Source organism: Trichosurus vulpecula, chromosome 2, assembly GCF_011100635.1.
Source record: "Trichosurus vulpecula isolate mTriVul1 chromosome 2, mTriVul1.pri, whole genome shotgun sequence".
In the NCBI taxonomy this organism is placed as follows: Eukaryota; Metazoa; Chordata; class Mammalia; order Diprotodontia; family Phalangeridae; genus Trichosurus; species Trichosurus vulpecula.
In genome coordinates this window covers 72,979,608-72,999,871 of record NC_050574.1, presented here as the reverse complement: position 1 = coordinate 72,999,871, position 20,264 = coordinate 72,979,608, and the positions used below count along the sequence as shown (strand labels likewise).

Sequence of the window (20,264 nt, the reverse complement as noted above, 5' to 3'; positions counted from 1 at the left end):
CACAAGCTAATGGCAAAGGCCTAGATGGGGAGATTCTTGCTCCATATCTATCCCCAGTTTTACATAAATTCCATCAGGGCCATGATTGGTGCGGGTAAACAAGTGTAGCCCAAATGCCAAGAACTTGCACAGGGGCCCCTGACAAGGAAGCAGGATGGAGAAAGGGCCTCATCAACTGGTCAATGGAGTGAGGGCATCTGGGGTCAGTTTAGAGGCCCAGTAAGAGTCCATGCAGGGAAAAGAAGGAGGTGCCAGGCCCGTCAGGCACTGCTTTGGGAAATCAGCATTGTGCGAAGGACTGTCTTCCTGGTGCCATTCAACCAGGATTATCTCCCAAGGAAACAAGGGTAGACCTGATTTCCCAATGAGTCAAAGCCCAGCTGAGTGTTGTAGGCAGTGTAGGTAGGTCAGGAAAGGGGTCCCGACTAGCTGGCTCGCTTCTAGGTATGGGGATGCAGTCGGAGGAATAGAGAGAATCCTGGACTTAAGGATGGAACTGCCAAGATGAAAACTCCCTTGCCATCAATGCAGATCAGCTACTGTCTGGGACCTGCTTTACAGATGTGCTGGAACATGAAGAGGTCACACAGTTAGGTGGTGATTGAGGCAGGATTTGTACTCAGGTTTTCCTGATGCTAAGACCAACCCTCTACTCACTGCTTCATGCTACTTCCAAATATTATGCAACAAAAAGGAAAATGATGAAGCCAGGAATCCTGGGTCCAGGATGGGTCACGGCGCGTATCTGAGCCTCAACTTTCTCATCTGTAAAATAGGGATCCTAAGATTAAGTGCCATAAAGGACCTTAGAAATCACTTGTCTGACCTGACATTTTCCAGATGAAGAATCAGGGCCCAGAGAAAAGTCATGACTTGCTAAAGGTCAGGAGGGGATGATCAGCAGCAGAAGGGTTCAAGCTCAGCCTCCTGACTCTTGGTCTGGTGCTCCCTCCACTGCCCTAAGGCACCTGCACCACCCCTCACAGCACTGTTAGGAGGAGAGGGCTCTGTAAATCTTGACGTGCTACAAAGACAAGGCATATTCCTGGATAATCACAATTTCATCATTGGCAAAACCTCCATCAAGGGATGTAGCACAAATAGAAAAATTAGAATTTATTTTTACAGAATAAAAATGACACAAAAACAATGCTTGCAGGACCAGAAAAGACCCAGAGTAGGAGGGCTCCTGATCCAAGGGCAGTCACAAAATCCACTTTGATTTCCTGAAGGTCTCATGGTCTGCACAGGCACACTGCAGTAAAGTGCTCACTCACAAGGAAGCCCACAGGGCCTGCCACGCTTCGGCTGTCCTTCACCGGACAGGATGAGGCCCTTTCCAACCAGGCATCTCAGACGTTTCCTTCTCACTTGTTCCCGTGCTACTCGGCTAAGAGTCCAGGAGGAGAAAGAAGAGACCCTCACACGTACTCGCCACAATCTGAGATGATCACTTTCTGTTTTGGCTTCCCATCTTTGCTGCCTTGAGCCTTTGAATGCAACGAGAAACAAAGAGTGAAGAAAGCTATCTCCAACCTAGGGCACCCACTCGCTGCCCTTCACCAAGCACCCCTATGCCTCGATGTGCTGGACCCTAGGCTTGGCCTGAGGGGAAGACTGTCAAAGGACCCCATGGAGAACAGGGGCTGAGCATGTCAACCACGAAGACAAGTCCTGTTCTCGAGGGCTTCAAACAGTCCTCCACCTGGGTCTAAGTAACAGCTGCCATTCTATGTGGAGGCACTTTTAGATCTACTTCTGAAATGATCAAGGCTGATTCTGTATCATTTTCTTACTGATCCTGTTTACAGTTACTTGATTTTGTCCTGTAACTGCTTTAGTCATGGATCTCCATCTCTGAACTTAGCTCAGAATTCAGCTGGCCTGTAATGGGCTAAGTTCAGAAATCCAGTTCTCTTGCTAATCACTGTTTTATTCTTGCTCAAGGAATTTAGCTAACCTAAGGGGATGTGGTTTGCCATAAGGGAGTCAGGCCTAATATCTTTACACCATCAAGCTATCCTTAAACGATGTCTGGCTTGCAGTCCAAAAAGTCTGGACCACTATCTTGCAGGGGGACTCAAACAACTAACACTTCTTAAGTCATGGGGGAAAAGGGGGTCATTGTGAGCCCTTCATCACTAAACTGCCAACCAATCATACTCTTCCCCACACCTCAGTTATATAGCCAGTCATGCTGTCCTCAACCCCATGATGTCACCTACCCCATTCTGCTCTTTGTCCTATCCTTCCCAAAACCTGTAAAAGAGAACTATCCCCCTCATTTGGAGTTTCAGTTTGCTGGGGAAGCTGAGATCCGATTTATTGGTAAATTTGTGCTTTACCAATAAATTGACCAGGTTTGAAACATTTTGCCTCAGTTTACCTCATTTTAACTGATACACTTCTTATAACCACCCTGTGAGGGGTGTGAATGTACAAGGCACATGCCCAATTTAAAGAGAAAACCAAGGTTCAGAAAGGATATGGAAAGGTAGCCACGTCCCTCTTCCTCCCGCAGGGGACCACACCAGCCCTTGTACAGAGAGAACAGGACAAGTGAGAGAGGCCTTCTTATGGTTACCTAGACAAGCCCCAATTTTGATCACGTACCAGTTCCTAGATTAGTTTACAAAAAAAGCCCCACTCTAAGGGTCTTTGGGCTCAACTGGACTCAGCCAACATTTCCCACCTACCCACTGTGTTCTGGATCCTAAGCCAAGTGCAGTGGGGGAGCTCATTATAAAAGGTGGCCCCTGCCCTCAGATAAGACATGTACAGGACTATCCCAATACGAGCTGTGAACCCTCCTTCCTCTTGCCTCCAGGAGTACTTTGTACTCTCTCACACCCACATATTCAGTCCCACAGAGTTACTGCACACTTGCTGTACAGTGCTGTGAACTGACAGGGGTCCCATCTCTCCTACGAGGACAAAGACCATCTTATTCTTCTCCCCGTCTGCCCAGGGCAGAGCTTGAGGCTCTCTCTGCACATGGGGCTGTGCGTTCAACACCTAGTTTAACGAACAAATGAATAGAACAGAGAAGCATCTATTAAGCATTTACTGTGTGCTCTCAAGGATCACCCGTTCTACTGGGAGACAACCCAAAAGGGGCTGACGACATGGGGAGCAATGGCAGGGCAGACGGCCCCTGACCATGAGGATCACGGGCTCAAGGGTCAGAGAGATGTGAGGCTTGGGATCCCTCCAGAAAAGGTGAGGATGTTAGGGTCAGCATCCTGTGCTGGACACCGACACGAGTCAGAGGAAGAAGACAGCTCTCCCTCCCGGCTGGATGTAGAAGGCTCCTGAGGGAGGGATTCTGACAAGAGAGGACACTCTGGGTGCGGAGAACAGTGTGAACAAAAGTCCACATGGACTCAAAGGCCGAGTACTGGTGGGGTCAGAGCACTGAGTGTGTGCTAGGGAACAAGATCAAGCCAGAATAGCAGCCTGGGCCCAGAATGGAAGGCCTTGAATGTTGGGCTAAAGAATTGGGAGTTTATAGTGTAGGCAATGAGAAATCATGGAAAGCTTTCTAGGAGAAAACTGACATAATGAGAACTATTCTTCTGAACAGGGGTCCATGGATAGATCTCAGGGGGTCCATGAACGTGGATAGGGGAAAACTTCCATCTTTATTTTACTAACCTCTACCTGAAATTCAGCATTTCCCTCAATTCTGAACTGAGGCCACAAACCACAGCAGTATTAGCAGAAATCACAAATATCACAATACAGTTGTTGGAGATATCTCAAAATATCCTTCACATTTGTCCTTATTTCAAAATGACTGTAGTTATCAGATCTGCCTCTAGACTGCCACCTTCTTATCCACAGACTGTATCTCGATATAATTGGCTTCTTTTGTAATCCTTTGTATTTTATTTATGTATTTAGGAAGGTTATTCTGAGAAGGGGCTTGCAGGTTTCAGCAGTCTGCCAAGGGGCTCCATGAAACAAAAAAGGCTAATGAACTTGGGCTTGAGAAGATGACCCTGAGAACAGCATACAAGCTGCATCTCGGGGAGAAAGAAGCCAGAAGTGAGGGGACCAGTCGATAGGCTACTGCAAAAACCCAAGTCTGAGTGGATAAAGACCTGGATGAGGGTGGTGGCAGTGGGAATGGAAAGGAGGGGCTACATGTAGGACAGCCTGGGGGGAAGGATCACTAAGACTGGATGAGGGGAACAAGGAAGAAGCACAAGGCTGAGTCATTGACTAAGATAAGGGAGACAGGAGGGTCAAGGAGCAGGCCTGGGGAGGAAGATGATGAGATCAGTTGTGAACAAGACAAGTTAACCCCCGTCCTCATACCTCAATCTTCTGCACGACATCCATGCCTTCAGTGACCTCCCCAAAGACCACGTGCTTTCCATCGAGCCAGTCTGTCTTGTCACAAGTAATGAAGAACTGGGAGCCGTTGGTGTTTGGACCAGAATTGGCCATGGAGAGCAGCCCTGAGGAAGAAAGAACAAGCATGTCAGCTGCTTCCCGACTCCAGTCATACGGGCAGCCCGGCCGGTCCTGGGGAGAGGTGCCAGCCCAGGCACACACGGCACCCAGGGGACATCGGCTTTCTGTTCCTGCTCCAAGCTTCCTGATTTCCAGTTCCCGCAAAACTGTTAAAATGTCCCACTTCAACAGTATATGTACCTTCTTTTTACAAAATACAATCTGACAATCAACTCAAGAAACAAATCCCAGAATTACTGCAACCCTAGAGAGGCTGTTTTGTTTTGCAGGAAGAGAAGCGGGAAAAGAAGGAAGAGATGAAACCACATTGCTGCTAGATTAAAAGCATTTAACTGTATATACTGCTGCAGCACTGTTCAGCTCAGCATTCACAGCACAATGGGCCTGTGTACTGATATATACAAACATATGCTGATTTCCTCAGGGTGGTTGCTCCTTCCACCAATGTAGGCCATCATCCTTCCTTGCCTTCCATGATGGCTTCACGAGTTGTGTGGGCCACCAAGCTTGTGTGATGAGCCCCTCAGCCCTGAGCTGGGCCGGGGCTCTGACAACTACAGTCTGTCTGTCTTGGGACCTGCCAGAGCTTGTGGTCCACTGGCAAAACCTCTGAGAACAGACCCTCTGGGCACACGTACAGACATAAGCACACACATATGGCTATTCCAATACTTTACAACATGCGTGATTTCATCCAAAGATCTCAAGCTGTAACCCAGTCTCAGATTTCCTAGAAAATGAGGGGGTGTAAAAGTCCTGAGTTTATTCCTACCTGGTCCTGTGTGTTTCAGAATAAAGTTCTCATCATCAAACTTTTTCCCATAGATGGATTTGCCTCCACTGCCGTTGTGGTTGGTAAAATCCCCAGCCTGACACATGAACTGGGGGATGATGCGGTGGAAACTGCTTCCTTTGAAGCCAAAGCCCTTCTCATGGGTGCACAGACAGCGGAAATTCTCTGGTTTGGGAAAATCAAATGAGTTTAGCGTAATGGCATTTTCTTTGAGAACCTTTATGGAGAAGATTCTCTGTTAATTAGTAACTCTCATAGGCTGGGCTCCCTTCCTCACCCCACATCTCAATCCCCACCACTGTCCCCAAATGTTAAGCGGTCACAAGGAAGAAGGGTCAGACTTGTTCTCCTTGGCCCTAAAGGGGCCACCCATGGGGAAATGTTACAGAAAGGCAGGTTTTGGATCAACAGAAGGAAAATCTTCCTAACAATCAGAGCCACCCAAAGCGCAATGGGGAGCGAGTTTCCTGTCACCAAAGGCCTTCAAGTACATGTTGGCTAATCATTCAAGAGGATGCTGTAGGGGAGAGCTAGGACTGGGGTAGAACCACGGGCAGCTTGCTCCTACCTACTGTCATGGGGACAATATCGGAACGCAAGAGCATTTGGATCCGGCCGGCAGGTTTGTTTCCAATCTTGATATCCATGTACACCTGAGGATTGGCTCTCGCCTTTTTGGCTGGGGGCTCTCCCTAGGTAAAAGGGAAAAAACAAGGTAGAAAATGGTTTTTTGTGTTAATATTAGTAGATGTTTTCTATTGTGAAGAAATATATTTTCTTCAGAAAACACACACACACACACACACACACAGAGCATTTTCAGACTTCAGTGCACACTCACAATATTTCCTGTTATCCTTGGGTTTAAAAATAAACTTTTTGACCATTGTCTCATTACACCAGGGATCCCTCCCTGCCCATTCAGTCAGGAATGACTCTTTTTACTTGGGAAGATCTATATAAACTCATGCAGAACCAGGAGAATATTGTACACAGTAACAGCAACATTATAAGGGTAATCAATTGTGAAACGCTTGGCTGCTCCGATCAAGACAATGATACAAGACAATTCCAAAGGACCCATGATGAGATGCTATTCGCCTCCAGAGAGATCGCTGATGATCTGAGTGCAGACTGAAGTATACTGTTTTTTACTCTTTTTATTTTTATTATTTTGTGTGTGTTTTCTTTTGCAACATGGCTAATGTGAAATGTTTTGCATGACTTCCTACATGTAATTGATATCAAATTGCTTGCCTTTTCAAAGACGGGGGAAGAGACGGAAGAAAGGAGAGAATCTGGAACTCAGAATTTTAAAAAATAATTGTTAAAAAATTTTTTACATGTAACTGGGAAATATTTAATGAAATAAATAAAAATAATTTTTAAAGAGATATTTTTTTTTTACTTGTGTGAGGGTGGGGTACTGACAACGAAGTGTTGGGAAGAGGGCATGGAGGCCCCCAACATGACCCACTCCATTGGTAAGAGCAGGACAGAAGCATGGAGGGGCCACCAGGTCTCCCCCAACCCTAAAGGGGCCCTTCTACTGTACCTGCTGCTTCGGCCCAGCTGGTCTGGCCAAACATCTGGCTCTCTTCTCTCCCCTGACCCACCTGAAGTCTCAGAACAGTCACCTTCCACCTGCCTATCACAGCACATCCTTCCAAGAGCCATCTTGCTTTAAGAGACTTTCCAGCTAATCAAACCCAGGTGACAGCTATGACCCTGACCCACTGTGGTCTCTGCATATTCTGATGCTGAAGAGTGTATAACCAACACAGTACTCTCCCGCCAGGCTATAAGCTCCTAACAGAGAAAGCCATCTATTCCTTTAAAAAGTCCTCAAAATGTGAAAGGCTAAGCAATGGAGAAGTCCTCAATAAACGCATGCTCACAGCGCATACCCTCACCCTCAGTTCTGACTCCTCAATCTCAGAAAGCTAAAAACAGGACCCATGTCTTACAGAGCACAGCCACAAAGGTACCCTGTCAAGACCCTGACACCCTTGAAAATTCAAAACCTAAGAAGTTCCTGACCTTATAAATCACAAGTTGGTGTCCCACTCCAAGTTCTTTCCATTCCCATCCTAGGCAGCTGGGCCTGGAGTCAGAAAGACCTGAATTCAAATCCAGCCATAGACACTTAACAGCTGTATGGCCCTGAGTAAGTCAGTTAACCTTTGCCTGCCTTAGTTTCCTTAAATGTTTAAAAAAAAAATGGAGATCATAATAGCACCTACTGTGAGTACCAAATAAGATAATATTTGTAAGTGCTTAGCATAGTGCCGGGCATAGTAGGCACTTAAGAAATGCTCGTTCCCTGCCTTCCTCTTCATCTGACATGACCAATATCAAAAGCACAATAATTTATTCCGTCTCTACTCAGGAAGGCTTGAGCCCCGTCATTTACCTCCTGGGCTTCCGATTTGGGAGGCTCTGATGCTCCTTCCTCTTTATTCTCCTCAAGTGTCTTCCCAGAAAACTTCTTCAACCACTCATCATCTGACCACACTGGGTGAAAAGAAACAAAACGTCGTCAATGGTACGAGGGCCGGAACAGCGACTGACCACTAAGTGGGGACACCCATTTCACCACTGCTTAGTCACCAAGTAAAGGAGGACAATTTGTCCCTAGCGGCTGGAGAGAAGAAAGGCTAATAATGGAAAATTTCATCCCTTTTTTATTTGTACAGAGAACGGTTCTTAGCACTGGTGAGTGAGAATGGGGAGAGGGATCAAAGCCAGCCCCTTCCTGGGGGTGCTGCTTCCAGTGTCTGTCATCTGAGACGAGCGACAACCCAAAAGCAGCTGAGCTGCTGGGAGGAGCCCAGCCTGGGCAGTCTGAGACTTCCCTCAGTCACCCTGGAACCTCGGGCAAGGGAGCTGGCAGATGCTCTGAGACTCAGTTTGCTAATCTGCAGAATGGGGATGGAGATTCTTGTCCCTTCCAGCCTCACCCAGTGGCTGTTACAGATGCATTTTAGAAACTAGAAAGTCCCACGTGAATATAAGTTGATATCATCATCCATCTCCAATCAGCACCAAATGGCAAATCACAGGTAGGCAGTAAAAAAATAAAATTTTCCTCCAGAGTAGAAACAATTTGTATATTTTTGCTATCAAGAGAAGTCAACTGTTCTTGCTGCCCAGCTCCTCTGTTGATGGAGTCTTCTGCATCGTTAGCCCTTCCCCACTATACCAGAAGAGTCTGTAGTGGGAGAAGGCCTGTTCGGGGGCATCAGCCAGGCAGGGACCCTAAGTGCCGTCAAACAAGCCCAAGGACACCTATGCGGGATGGACAATGAGTCCCTTTCACTCCTCACTCACCTGGTCTGGAAGAGCCTTCTTTAATTTTCATGGGTTTAGCCAAATTGACACGAATTGTCCTTCCAAAGAGCTCAGACTCATTCTGAAAAGGATGAGAGTAAAACTCAAACACTGTCGTGACAACGTCTTGCAAGGTTCACGTTGTTGACGAGGGATAAAAAAGGCCCGGGGCTCCCGCACCTCGTGTACTGATCCCCAGCCACACCTCCGCCTACACTGGGCTCCCTTTCTCCCGAGCTGGCTGGCTCCTCTGGCTCTCCTCCCAATTCTGCTAAGCTGGAGGCAGAGAGAGAAGCACCCATGCCCTATTTTTGCTCCGTGTGTTCTTCCCCACCAAGCCCCTGCCCAGCCCTTCCACTAGAGCCTTGAAAACTCCCATTCCATTTCACACAAGGGCCCTGGCTACAGAGTCAGAGGATCCGGGTTCAAATCCCACCTCTCCATGACTACTACTTGTATGAACTTGGGCAAGGTTACTTAACAACCCAGGACCTCACTAATCTCATCTGTAAAAGAGGGGAGGGCACTCGGGGGACCCTTCTGGCTTTGGATCTGGGATCAACCATGGTTTCCTTACAGCCTCACGAGAAGCGAAATCGAGCTTTCCCCGAAAGGCTGACTGTGCAGTAGCAAGAGATCTGAAACCAGGGGCGCTGCCCGCTCCCTCGGCGACACCAGACTTTGCATCTCCGTGTACCGTTTCCTCATGGAGCTGGGACTCGATGACCTCTAAGGTTCTTTCCAACTCTCAATCCTGAGTCTGTATCTCTGGCAATGTTTTTCCCCCTCCCCTATTTCATGGAGCTTGGAGACAGAACGAACATACTCCCTGCTCCCCATAAACATTCTGAATCCCTCACTTGGTTGTTTTTACCAAACCACCTTTGATCTTTTGAAATTTAAGTCATCCTAAGGGAGCCTCTTCTGAGTTTCTCCTGATCATCATCATGGTTACCTCCTGACGTCTGGCACATGCTCCCACCTTCCTCTACGGAGGAGTTCACAGTATCTTCTCCATCCCTTCCCTGCAGGCCTCTGGGAGATCTGCCCACCCACACTGCTGAGCCTTCTCACAGCCTGTCCCCCCAGCCCCTTGTGTTTGATTCTGGGTGCACGAGAGAGGTGGGCATCCAGGACCATGAGGGGATTGAAGACCACACCCCCAGAGGACAGGCTGAAAGAAGCAGGGATATCTGGTCCTGAGAAGAGAACCTGAAGTGTGGAAGGGTCACAACAGCTGTCTTCAGTCATCTAAAGGGCAGTCATAGGAAGAGAAATGGGACTTGTTCTGACAGCTCCACCCAGGGCAGAACCAAGAGTAAAAAGGGGACTTTACAGAAGGGCAGGCGTAAGCTGAAGGGAAGGAAACACTTCCTAACAATTGTTGTTGTGAGTCATTTTTTCAGTCATGTGACTCTGTGACCCCCTTTGAGGTTTTCTTGGTAGAGATACTGGGGTGGTTTGCCATCTCCTGCTCCAGCTCATTGTACACATGAGGAAACTGAGACAAACAAGGTCAGGTGACTTGCCCAGGGTCACACAGCCAGATCTGAACTCAGGCTCTCCTGACTCCAGGCCCAGCGCTCTATCCACTGTGCCACGTAGTTGTTCCTAACAATCAGAGCTGGGCTAAAGTGGGATGGGTGCCTCAACAAGTAATAGGTCCCTCTCTCCCCCCCCTTCATTTAAGGTCTTTCAGGGGAATTCCTCTTTGGTTCTCAGCTGGACCCAATGACCTCTGAAGGCCTTCCAAGTCTTCAGAATCTGTCCTCCTTCCTACCTCCCATGACCTCTGCCCCTCCCTTCTTTAGCATCCGCCCACCAGGGTGTTTTTACCTCTGAGCTCAAGCCCCACGATCCTAAGCTCTGAAATCTCTGACCACACTCACCTGTTCTGCCACCTCTCACCCTCCGACTCCTCCCATACCTGTTCTTCACCCTCATGGGCCCTGCAGTTTCGTGCCTTTTCCTTATTTGCCCATCTACAAACCGGGTTCTTATCTCTCATTTCCCACCCTACCCGGTCCTGACCCTGTAATTATCAATTTCAGTAAGACTCTTTCTCCACACCTGAGTACCTTGACTATCTGACCTTCGGCAAACCTTTAACCCCAGGTAACACCCATTCTTTGCCCTCCTCCCCTCCTGCTCTCATGCGGGTGCCTGCTCCTGGAGGAAGTCAGGAACCCACTACAAAGGCATGCTATCCAATTTCCTCTGAGCCTTCACTGATGCAATCCACTTCTAATGGATTCTCTATCACAATCCCCACAAGGACAGTTCAAACCTTCTCTCTCCATTTCCTAGCCACACCTCCTCCTCACTCATTGTAATCAGATCCTCACGGAGAGACTGAAGCCATCCTCAGCTCCCTATAGCCACTCCTCTAAAAGCTGTCAATGTGCTCATCCTCCACCAAGTTTCAGAGGAGGTGGCATGGACGTCCTGCTTGCCAAGACGAGTCCTTTCATCTGGACCCCTGCTGCCCGCCTCCTCTATATGGCTCCATCAATCATGCTCTCTTCCTCCATTTGATTTGATTCAACAGACACTTCCCAACAAACCCCTATAAAGCACGTGCCCTGAAATCATTTTTTTTCAAAGTAGGTGTTTCCCACAGGTCTGTCCTCGGTCATCTTGTCCCTTCTCTGCACCCCTTCTCAATGCATCTTTTAGGGGATTCCCAAATCGATCTCTCTCCCTGCCAAGTTTCCTCAGAGCGGAAACGATAACGGCTCAAATGAACAAGGGATTCAGAGATGGAGGAAGACAGGATTACTGAGGCGCTGGTCTGTCACTTCAAACTCAAAAGTTTTAACCCCAAAACCCCCAAATTACCCTTCCTCCTAACTTCTCTTTCCAGTAACAGCATAATCATCCTTGAAAACTGGAGTCACATTTAATCCTTCCCCCCTCCCCAGTCACTGTATGAATCCGATGGGGGCCAAAGCCTGACAATCCTACATTAACAAGACAGCTCAAATCTCCACTTCCCACCCCAGCCTTTTCATTCCCAGGGCCCACAGCGTTGGGACAGCTTCCTCACTGGGCTTCCTGGCTCTCTGGTGTCCTCTTTCCAATCCTCCCTTCCTATCCCCACCCAGATAATCTCCTTAGGCAGAGCACCCTTTCATAGCTCTCCAGTGTCCGTGGAGTACATTGTCAGCCCTCACAGCATGGCTCCAACCTGCCTTCCCAGTCTTATCTGCTGACACTCCTTCAGGTTCTCTATTATCTGCCAGACTAGCTCCTTCTCCTCCATGTTCACACTACCCCATCTCCATAATAACAATGACGAGGATACCTCTCATTTGCATAGTACATCAAAATCTTTAAAGTACTTCCTTTCCTTCAAGGACTAACTAAGGTATGGTCAAGGGCCTCCTCCCCACTCTCCCCTTAAACCAGGCAGACCCACTCCTTCCCTGGCATCCAAAAGGAATCTCTCCCTCCTCAACGCCCTGTAAGACGTGGCCTGCACATTCCCTTCCACTAACTAAAAAGTCTCCTTGGCCTCCGCTCTTTTTGTGGCAAATACTATTTCCCTCTATTAGAGGGAAGCAGGGTCTCTGGTCACATCCACCTTTATGTACCAGTGATTAGCCATATCCTGCAGAGTAGGGATGTACGTCTCAGCCCCTTTGCTCACAGGCTGTGCGACCTCAGGACTTTCACTTACCCTCCATTTTCTAGTCTGTAACAAATCTATTCTGTTACAAGTATTTGTCTCTCCTCCACTTCATTTTCTATTCTGTGAAACAGGAGTATCATCACTTTTTCTGTCTTCCTAACAAGATGATGCATATAATGCTTATCATAATTAAAAGCTATGATAATGCTACATTATAAACACACACTATTATCATAGTACAAGGACCTGAAATTTCATCTGTTTCCTGTACTCCCTCTGCCAAGGCAGATCACAGCCCCTCTGGCTTGAATGAAACCACCACCTTCTGCGGCCACTGTGGCAGTAAGCCCTCCAACCTCAGCCAACAAACAAAAAGTCTATCCTGAGGGTGAGGCTGGGAGCCTCTCTGGCATGGGAGAACTTGCCAGAGCTGGTGTTTCAAGGACCCAGAGTGACCACCTGTCTATGAACTCCCGGAACTGAACTTTTAATACTTTTGGGGGTTTTTTGATTCTGAGGAGGTGTGAAATCTTTTCCTTGGGGTCACTGTGCTTGGAAGGTATCAGAGTAAATGCCAAGCTAAGCAGGGACAACGAAGCAACAGCTTTGGAGATCCGGCCATTTTTCACCTTAAGGGAAGGCTTTTGTTTACCAAAAATCAAAAACAGTTCTGAACTTGAGACAAACTGGCTATTTTAAATAGAGATGTGTTTAGTGGAGGAGAGACAATAGAGAGAAACAATTATTAAGTCGCTAAAATGTATAAAACTACATAGGAACCTTAGTAAGAAACAAGGAATATAATGCATACCATGTTATCGATAGCTGCGGCAGCATCCTACGAGAGAGAGAGAACAAAAAAAAGCTAATTACCATCTTGTAAAAACTACAATGCAGTGTAACTAGGCATTTAAGCAGAAATTATGATTTAAAAAAAGACAGCATTAACCATTCTCCTGTGTAATCATCTAAGCAAGGCTCTGTGCTGGGCCCTCTCCTTTCTCTAGGTGAGGTCAATATGTCCGTGGGATCAATTATTACCTCTGAACAGATGACTCCCAGATCTATATTATCTACTCCTAGTTTCTCCCTTGAACTACTATCCCTCTTACTATCTGCTAGACGTCACCAGCAGGACATCTGGTAAATACCCTAAAATCAGCACGTGCACAACAGAGCTCAATACGTCACCCTCCCCAAACCCATGCTTCCCCACTTCCACCGACAGCCCTGCCATCCTTCCGGCTTTGGGAGCTCGCAGCCACGAAGGCTTCCTCAATCCTGACGCCCAACCAGCTGCCAATGCTCCATCCATAACACGTCTTCATGACCTTTCCGGCTCACACCTCCCTCCCAAGTCTTAATTACTACCCTCTTTCACTCTCTACTGCAGTCCCACCGGCCTGATGGCTGCTCTCCACACACTATCCCATCTTGTGCCCTTGGGCATGGAGTCTCTGATGTCTGGAACGCACTCCCCACCTCCTGCCACCTCCCAGGAGCCCCTTCAAAGGGCAGGCCAGAACCACGTCCTACACCAGGCCCTTCCTGGTCCAGCTTCCTAACATGCCTGGCAGCCTCTTCCTGCTAATCCGATGTGAATTATCCTGTCTATTCTTTGTTTACTTGTACATCTATTGTACGGTCTCCATTAGAATGTAAGCTCCTGGAGGACAGACAACTTTTTGTTTTTGTCCCAGAATCCTCAGCACTTGGATTAGCACCCTGCATACAGTAGGTGCCTAATCAAAGTTTCCTGGAATGAAAAAAGTTCACCCTGAAAGCTAGCACACATTTCACTGGAATCTCCACTGAAAAACCCTCCTTTGTATGAACACACTCCAAGGAGCCGCCTCAAGGAAGAATGGATCATTTTGTAGTCAAAACTCAAAAGAAGGAGAATCAAAGCTTTCAAAACTGTTTAAAATAGTGTGCTTCTCACTTGGTGCCCATCAACTCAGGAGTAGCTACACAAAGTGTAACACAAGAACGAAACTCGGTGTGAAGCCCGGAGAGAATCATGGCAAGATCCAACAAACCTCATAAAGCAAAGCAACAGAACTGGGAAAATGATCTACAACATGACAACGACGACGAAAGAATGCCCACCCAAAACCCCCCCAAACCACGCTGTGCAATTCTAACATCCAAGCCCGTAACATCCCAAAGACAGGAGCAAATCCACCTTCGTCCTTCTTTGCAGAGCTGGGGGACTACGGGTATGGAACACTGCATATGCTATCAGATTCAAAAAGTGTTCTGGTGGGGGTAGCTAGGTGGCGTTGGGGGTAGCTAGGTGGCGCAGTGAGTAGAGCACCGGCCCTGGAGTCAGGAGGACCTGAGTTCAAATCCGGCCTCAGACACTTGACACATGTACTAGCTGTGTGACCTTGGGCAAGTCACTTAACCCCCAATCGCCCTGCCAAAAAGCAAAAAAAAAAAAAAAAAAGTGTTCTGGTCAGTTTTGCTGAACTGTTTTGTCTTTTCTTTCTAATAAGGACAGTTCTGTGGTTATGGACGAGAGATAAGGATATATACAGAACTGAAGATGATGTGAAACCAAAATACATCGAAAAAAGCTTTTACTTATGTTTCTCACCTCTGCCAACTCAAATTCAACAAATGCAAATCCTCGATGTTTTTCTAAGAGAGAATACAGAAGGGAACAGTTAGATTATATAACTTCATGATAAGACGCACTGCTACCACTGGAGTTCAAGGAAAAAAACCAAGAAAGTGAAAAAATCTACATCAGGAAGTATTTCTTTTTGACGCTGCTATGTAGCCCATTCAGGAATTGACAACGTGATCCAGGAACTTTCTTGATTTAGCCTGGACACATCAAGAATGACCAACATCTTAGAAATGCTGCCGCTATTTTACTTTAATATATCAACAGCTCTGGGACTTGATCAAGGTATATTGGGTAGATCGCAACCCTTAGTACACAACTGTTTGAGCTGCTTAGCTAAAAAAATGTTATAAACCTCGTGGCCAGTCTCCTATGGGTGAGCTTTGGCTGATAAAGGGTCACCAGGCCACTCTCCTAGCCTTCCCAGACCAGCAGGGCCTGCCGGAACTTGTGGTCCCCTGAATACTATGATGAAACCTTGGGAGAAGACAATGCAGGAAGAATGGTTCCATCTAATTGGAAATATTTGTTAACATGTTTATGATATCAGAATTTTAAACATAACTAGCCATGAATAAGTTCTGTTAGCTTTTGCTTACAAAACTGCCTGGGCAACAGATGATAATTCAATCAACTATTGATTATTCATTCAAATATATTTCCATGCCTCCAGTGCACACATTACTGTACCACCCAGCACAGTAGGAAGCAAGCTAGGGCACGCTCCTTGATGTGGAAATGGGCCTAATTTGACTGGAAAGGCCAGACACACGTGGTAATTAGGGAACAAAGCAACATATACACTTGGATGACAAACGGCAGTGTGGTAGGATGGCGTGAGAAGGCCCCAGGTCAGTTCTCAGCTCTGACACCGGTTGTGTGAGCTTGGGGAAATCATCGACCCAACTCTCTGAGCCACGGGTTCTTTGTGAAGAAAACAGGAATAATGACCTTTATAATCCCTGATCTCAAAAAGCTGCTGTGAGGGAAGGACTCTGTAAACCATCAAGCACTATAGAGTTATGAGAAATGTCACATAACAGTATGACGTCACTATCGTGGCCTGATAACAGCCCGTGCGTTTGGAGGAGAATGGAAAATCATGGAAGTCCGCTAGGCTCGGTGGGGGCCGCCCATCAGTCCTGGGGATGGGGTCCCTGCCCCCTAGCGGCCCCCGGCTCTGCTGCGCCACGCTGCTGGGGAGGGTACATTAACCAGACACACCGACCGGAGAACCCACTGGACGGACAGCGTCAATAGCTTACCAAGCTTCCAATTTCAAGGAGATAATGGGTAAATACTTCAAATTATTTTCTCCTATGGTAAAGCTTTCAATTTAAGTAGTCAAACACGAGGAAAATGGCTCAAAGGCCAACACAGACTTTTCCCCAGTCCCACATGCTGTCGACAAAGTTAATATTTACTGAATTTGATTCAATTCCCATGCTAGCTGCTTGGCATACAAAGTAAAAAACTAAATAGCCCCTGGCCTCTGAGGAAGAGAGCCTGCACAAAGGCACGGATAATGTCCATGAAGAGAAGCGGGTGTCCCACTGGGCAGAACTACAAGAGCCCCCACTAATACAGGGGCTTAGCACTTTACACACCTTGTTCTGTAGGAACTTCACAAGGACCCTGTGAGGCTGGCGGGATTCTAATTGTCATTTTACAGGTGAGGAAACCGAGACTCTCAGAGGTGAAATGTATGGCCAGAATGACGTATGTGAGGAGGGATCTGAACCCTGGTCTTTCCCGGCTCCCGCTTCAGTGCCCAGAACCCTGGCCCTTCAGCCAAGGCACAGCTGTCCTTCCCCCCGTGTGTCACAACAGATCACGGCGGGTGACGGTGTTCTCCTTTGGTACTTCTGAACTCTTCTCCCTAAGACAAACACGCTCACCTGTTTCATAATCCAGCGGTATCTGAATGTCTGTGATATCTCCAAAAGGAATAAAAGCGGCATGAAGGACCTTCTCATCCACCTCCTCGGCAAGGCCACCTGCAAACCAACCAAAGGCATCCTTGTCCATTCTCCTTCATGAAGGCTCCTGTCCCATGATGAGGGTCTAGGCTGGGCCACGCCCTCGTTTCCTGCACCATTCAGCTGGAGGACCACCCTCGGCACTCGGCCTGCCCTGCCCCCCACATCAGCTCGTGCTCATGTCCTGCTTTGCACGTTCCTGTATATGTACCCACTGTCTCCTCCGCACTCGGCCTGCCCTGCCCCCCACGTCACCTCCTCGGGCAGGCTGTGAGCTGCTGGGAGATCAGGGACCTTCTGCCTTGCCTGTTCTGGGAGCCTCGGGGTGCAGCACAATGAGAATGCCTGCCCGCTAAGCACAACGACAGGGTCAGGTGGATCCCTGGGAACGTTTAGTCTGAGACGAGAAGGGTCCCAGTGAAGGGGAGAGAAAAGAAGCTGGGAAGAGAGCGGGCTTTTGCAATGCTGTCCTTAACAGGGGAGGTCCTTGGTGAACAAGCATTTAGTCACTCAACAACCCGTTTATTAAATGTGTCCTTGTCAGCTAGGCAGCAGAGTGGATCGGGGGCCAGGCCTGGAGTGAGGAAGACCTGAGTTCAAATTTGACTCAGACATTAGCTATGTGACCCTGGACAAGTCACTTCACCCGGTCTGCCTCAGTTTCCCCATCTGTCAAATGAGCTGGAGAAGGACATGGCAAACCACCCCGGTATCTTCGACCCCCAATGGGGTGACGAAATGTCGAACAGGGCTGGAAAACCACTGGCCGTGCCCTTGGACTCCTTCAGAGCTGGGACAACTGTCTTTTGCCTTCCTTTGTGTCCCCATCACTTAGTAGGCGTCTGGCAGCTTTGGGCGCTAGTTTGACACCTTCTGCAGGCATACAGGTAGAAGGCATGTCCTCACCTGGGAGTACCCCAACCACTTTACTGATAGGTCCAGCCCCCATCCCCGAGGCCACACTGAATAAGCATTTATGAATGGCCAGTTAGGTGCACCGAGCAGGCAAGAACCCAGAAGCCACTTCCTGCCCTCAGATTCAGCCGAAGGCAAAAAGCGGTATTAAATCTAACCGAATGCTTACGGAATTGCACGGGACTATCCCCTTCCCCGCGGCCCCGCCCCCAGCATAAACCGCGCTGGGCCCCGCCTCCGCCCCGCCCCCGCGCGCGCGCCCCCTCTTCTCCCAGGTCTCGCGATAGCTAGCCCTGCACGCTCCCTCCCTCGTCCTACCAGGCGAAGGCGCAAGATCTCCCACTAGACTCTCCTCACCGGCCCAGCATCCCCAGGCCGAGCAGAAAAACCACGCCTGTCGGAATCTCTACCTCGGCCCCAACCCGGGGACGTGAAAATCCACTCACCCACGTATAAGACCCGCTTGGTGGCGGCCATCTTGTGTCGGGCTGCGAAGCCGGAAGTCGACGACTCCCTCCGCCCCTATTTCCGCCCAGGCCCAGAGGGCCGAGCGCGTTGCGTTCCGAAAAGCCCCGCCGCAGCCATAGGCTAGCCAAGCTACGAGGAGGCTTTGTGCGCAGGCGCAGCCCGGGGCCAGGCCTGCGTCACAAATCGCCTTTTTCTGGGGGGAGTTTGGAGTGAAGAAGAAGGGAATGGATGGACGGCATTTAAATGTTGACCGCGGCCCTGGGCTAAGCACTTGAAAGAGTCATAAATTTGTTTTGATGCCTGCCCTCAAGGAGCTTACCCTCTGATAAAGGGAGACAAAACGTATAGGGGAGTCAGGGCCGGGAAAGGGTGTTTTGGCCCGGAAGTCGCCGGGTGTTCGTTAACCGGAAAGAGTAGGCGGCGAGGTCAAGTGGGAGGTCCCCGGAGCAGTGTCCTAGGGCCTAATGCTCTTTGACATTTTATCCTGGACTGGAATAAGGGAATGGATGACGTACTCCTCAGATTTGCGGAGGGACGGGGGGGAGGGATGCTAACCCGGAAGTGATGACATTCTGCATAATAAAAGGCCTTGGAGGTCGAGAAGTCTGGGGCGATTCTGTTAAGGTGGAAGAGGATGGTGGGGGAGGGGAACGACCGCCGTCTTTAAGAGCTTGTAAAAGATAGGGGCAGCTAAGTGGATACAGTGTCAGGCTTGAATCCTGACTCACTTAACTGAGTGACCCCGGGCAAGTCGCTTAACTCTGCCTCAGTTTCCTCATTTGTAATTTTACGGTAATCCACTCCAGAGTCTCTGCCAAGAAAACCCTAAATGGGGTCACACAGAAAAGCTAAAACTGATGCTAGCGAAGAACGATAAAGGCGGGCAAAGTTTCTGGTTTTTGTTTTTTTTTTACTTTTAGTTCTTGGTATATTGGAGGAAAGAGGATAGCTAAAGACAGGATAGGTAGGACCACTGCCCGAGGTGGATGGGTCAGTAACTGACAACAGAAAGCAGAGACACTAAATTTTTATTTTGTTTTGATTTTCTCTGCCAAAGAGACCCAGAAAGGGGCGGGGGTGGGGTGGGGTGGGGGCAATGGTTAGTAAGGACCTAACACCCAACACCACCTAGCCCGTCTTTGGCACTTACATAAATGCCTGAATGAAGAGCTAGCAGAAGGACCCAGGTAGCCACTGTGAATTCAGGTCCCCTCACCCAGACGAGGGGCATTGCCAGGCACTACCAGAGCTGGCTTATGTGACATCGGAGGCTAGTTCTGTTTTGGCCTTTGGAGAGGTACTCCAGGATGGGCAAATGTCCCTATATTCAAAAAAGGGAAGAGAATGGACTTGACAAAGCATAGGCGAACGACTTTAATTCTATTCAAAGATCTAAAACGAATATTAGAGATGGTTAGTGAACATCTAGAAAGGAGATGATCAGAGTCAGCATGGCTTTATCAAGAACTGGACTGATTTGTCATCTTTTTTGACAGTTATTAAAATGATAAATGAGAATGCTGTATAGTTTACCCAGATATTCTTGTGGCAATGATGGGGGCTAGATAATGCTAATTTGTTGGATCTGGAACTGTTTGATTCAGCAGTTGGATGTCAGCCTGAAAGGCCCTCGTTGGTAGAGGGCCCCAGGAATCTGTATGCTATTTAACATTTTTATCAGTGATGCTGCTAAAAACATAGATATTAAGAAGACACCTTACGCCCTCCCTTTGCAGAGAAGGAGCCTGGTAAGATGGGGAGGATCAACTGTTGTGAGATACTGTCAGATTTTTTTTTCATTATAATGAAGTTTTGATTCTTTTAAGAATATATAAACATACAGACACATATAAGCCCTTATTTTTTATTATTTTTATTTGAACTAGAAAGTTCAAATCCATCCTGAAGCAGAAATCATTAGGAATTAATAATTACATTCTGGAATGTTACACATATAGCAAATACCTGATAGCTCACTCAAAAATCCCAGAAAAATGCATCTGCTATAAAAAAAGGTATCAATAAAAATTTCTCTTT

At 48.0% G+C, this 20,264-nt stretch overlaps 1 protein-coding gene across 1 annotated transcript; it reads right to left on the bottom strand.

Annotated features, from left to right (window-relative positions):
- Window positions 1-1,101: 1,101 nt before the first annotated feature.
- Window positions 1,102-18,270, bottom strand: PPIE (peptidylprolyl isomerase E). The gene is made up of 10 exons (XM_036747732.1): window positions 18,206-18,270; window positions 16,764-16,862; window positions 14,833-14,876; window positions 13,045-13,071; window positions 8,603-8,684; window positions 7,686-7,786; window positions 5,841-5,964; window positions 5,252-5,437; window positions 4,321-4,463; window positions 1,102-1,490 (listed from the first exon to the last, which is right to left on the bottom strand). Exons 1-10 carry the CDS (start codon window positions 18,234-18,236, stop codon window positions 1,422-1,424), a joined length of 906 nt encoding a protein of 301 aa, XP_036603627.1. The 5' UTR covers window positions 18,237-18,270; the 3' UTR covers window positions 1,102-1,421.
- Between the last annotated feature and the right edge of the window lie 1,994 nt (window positions 18,271-20,264).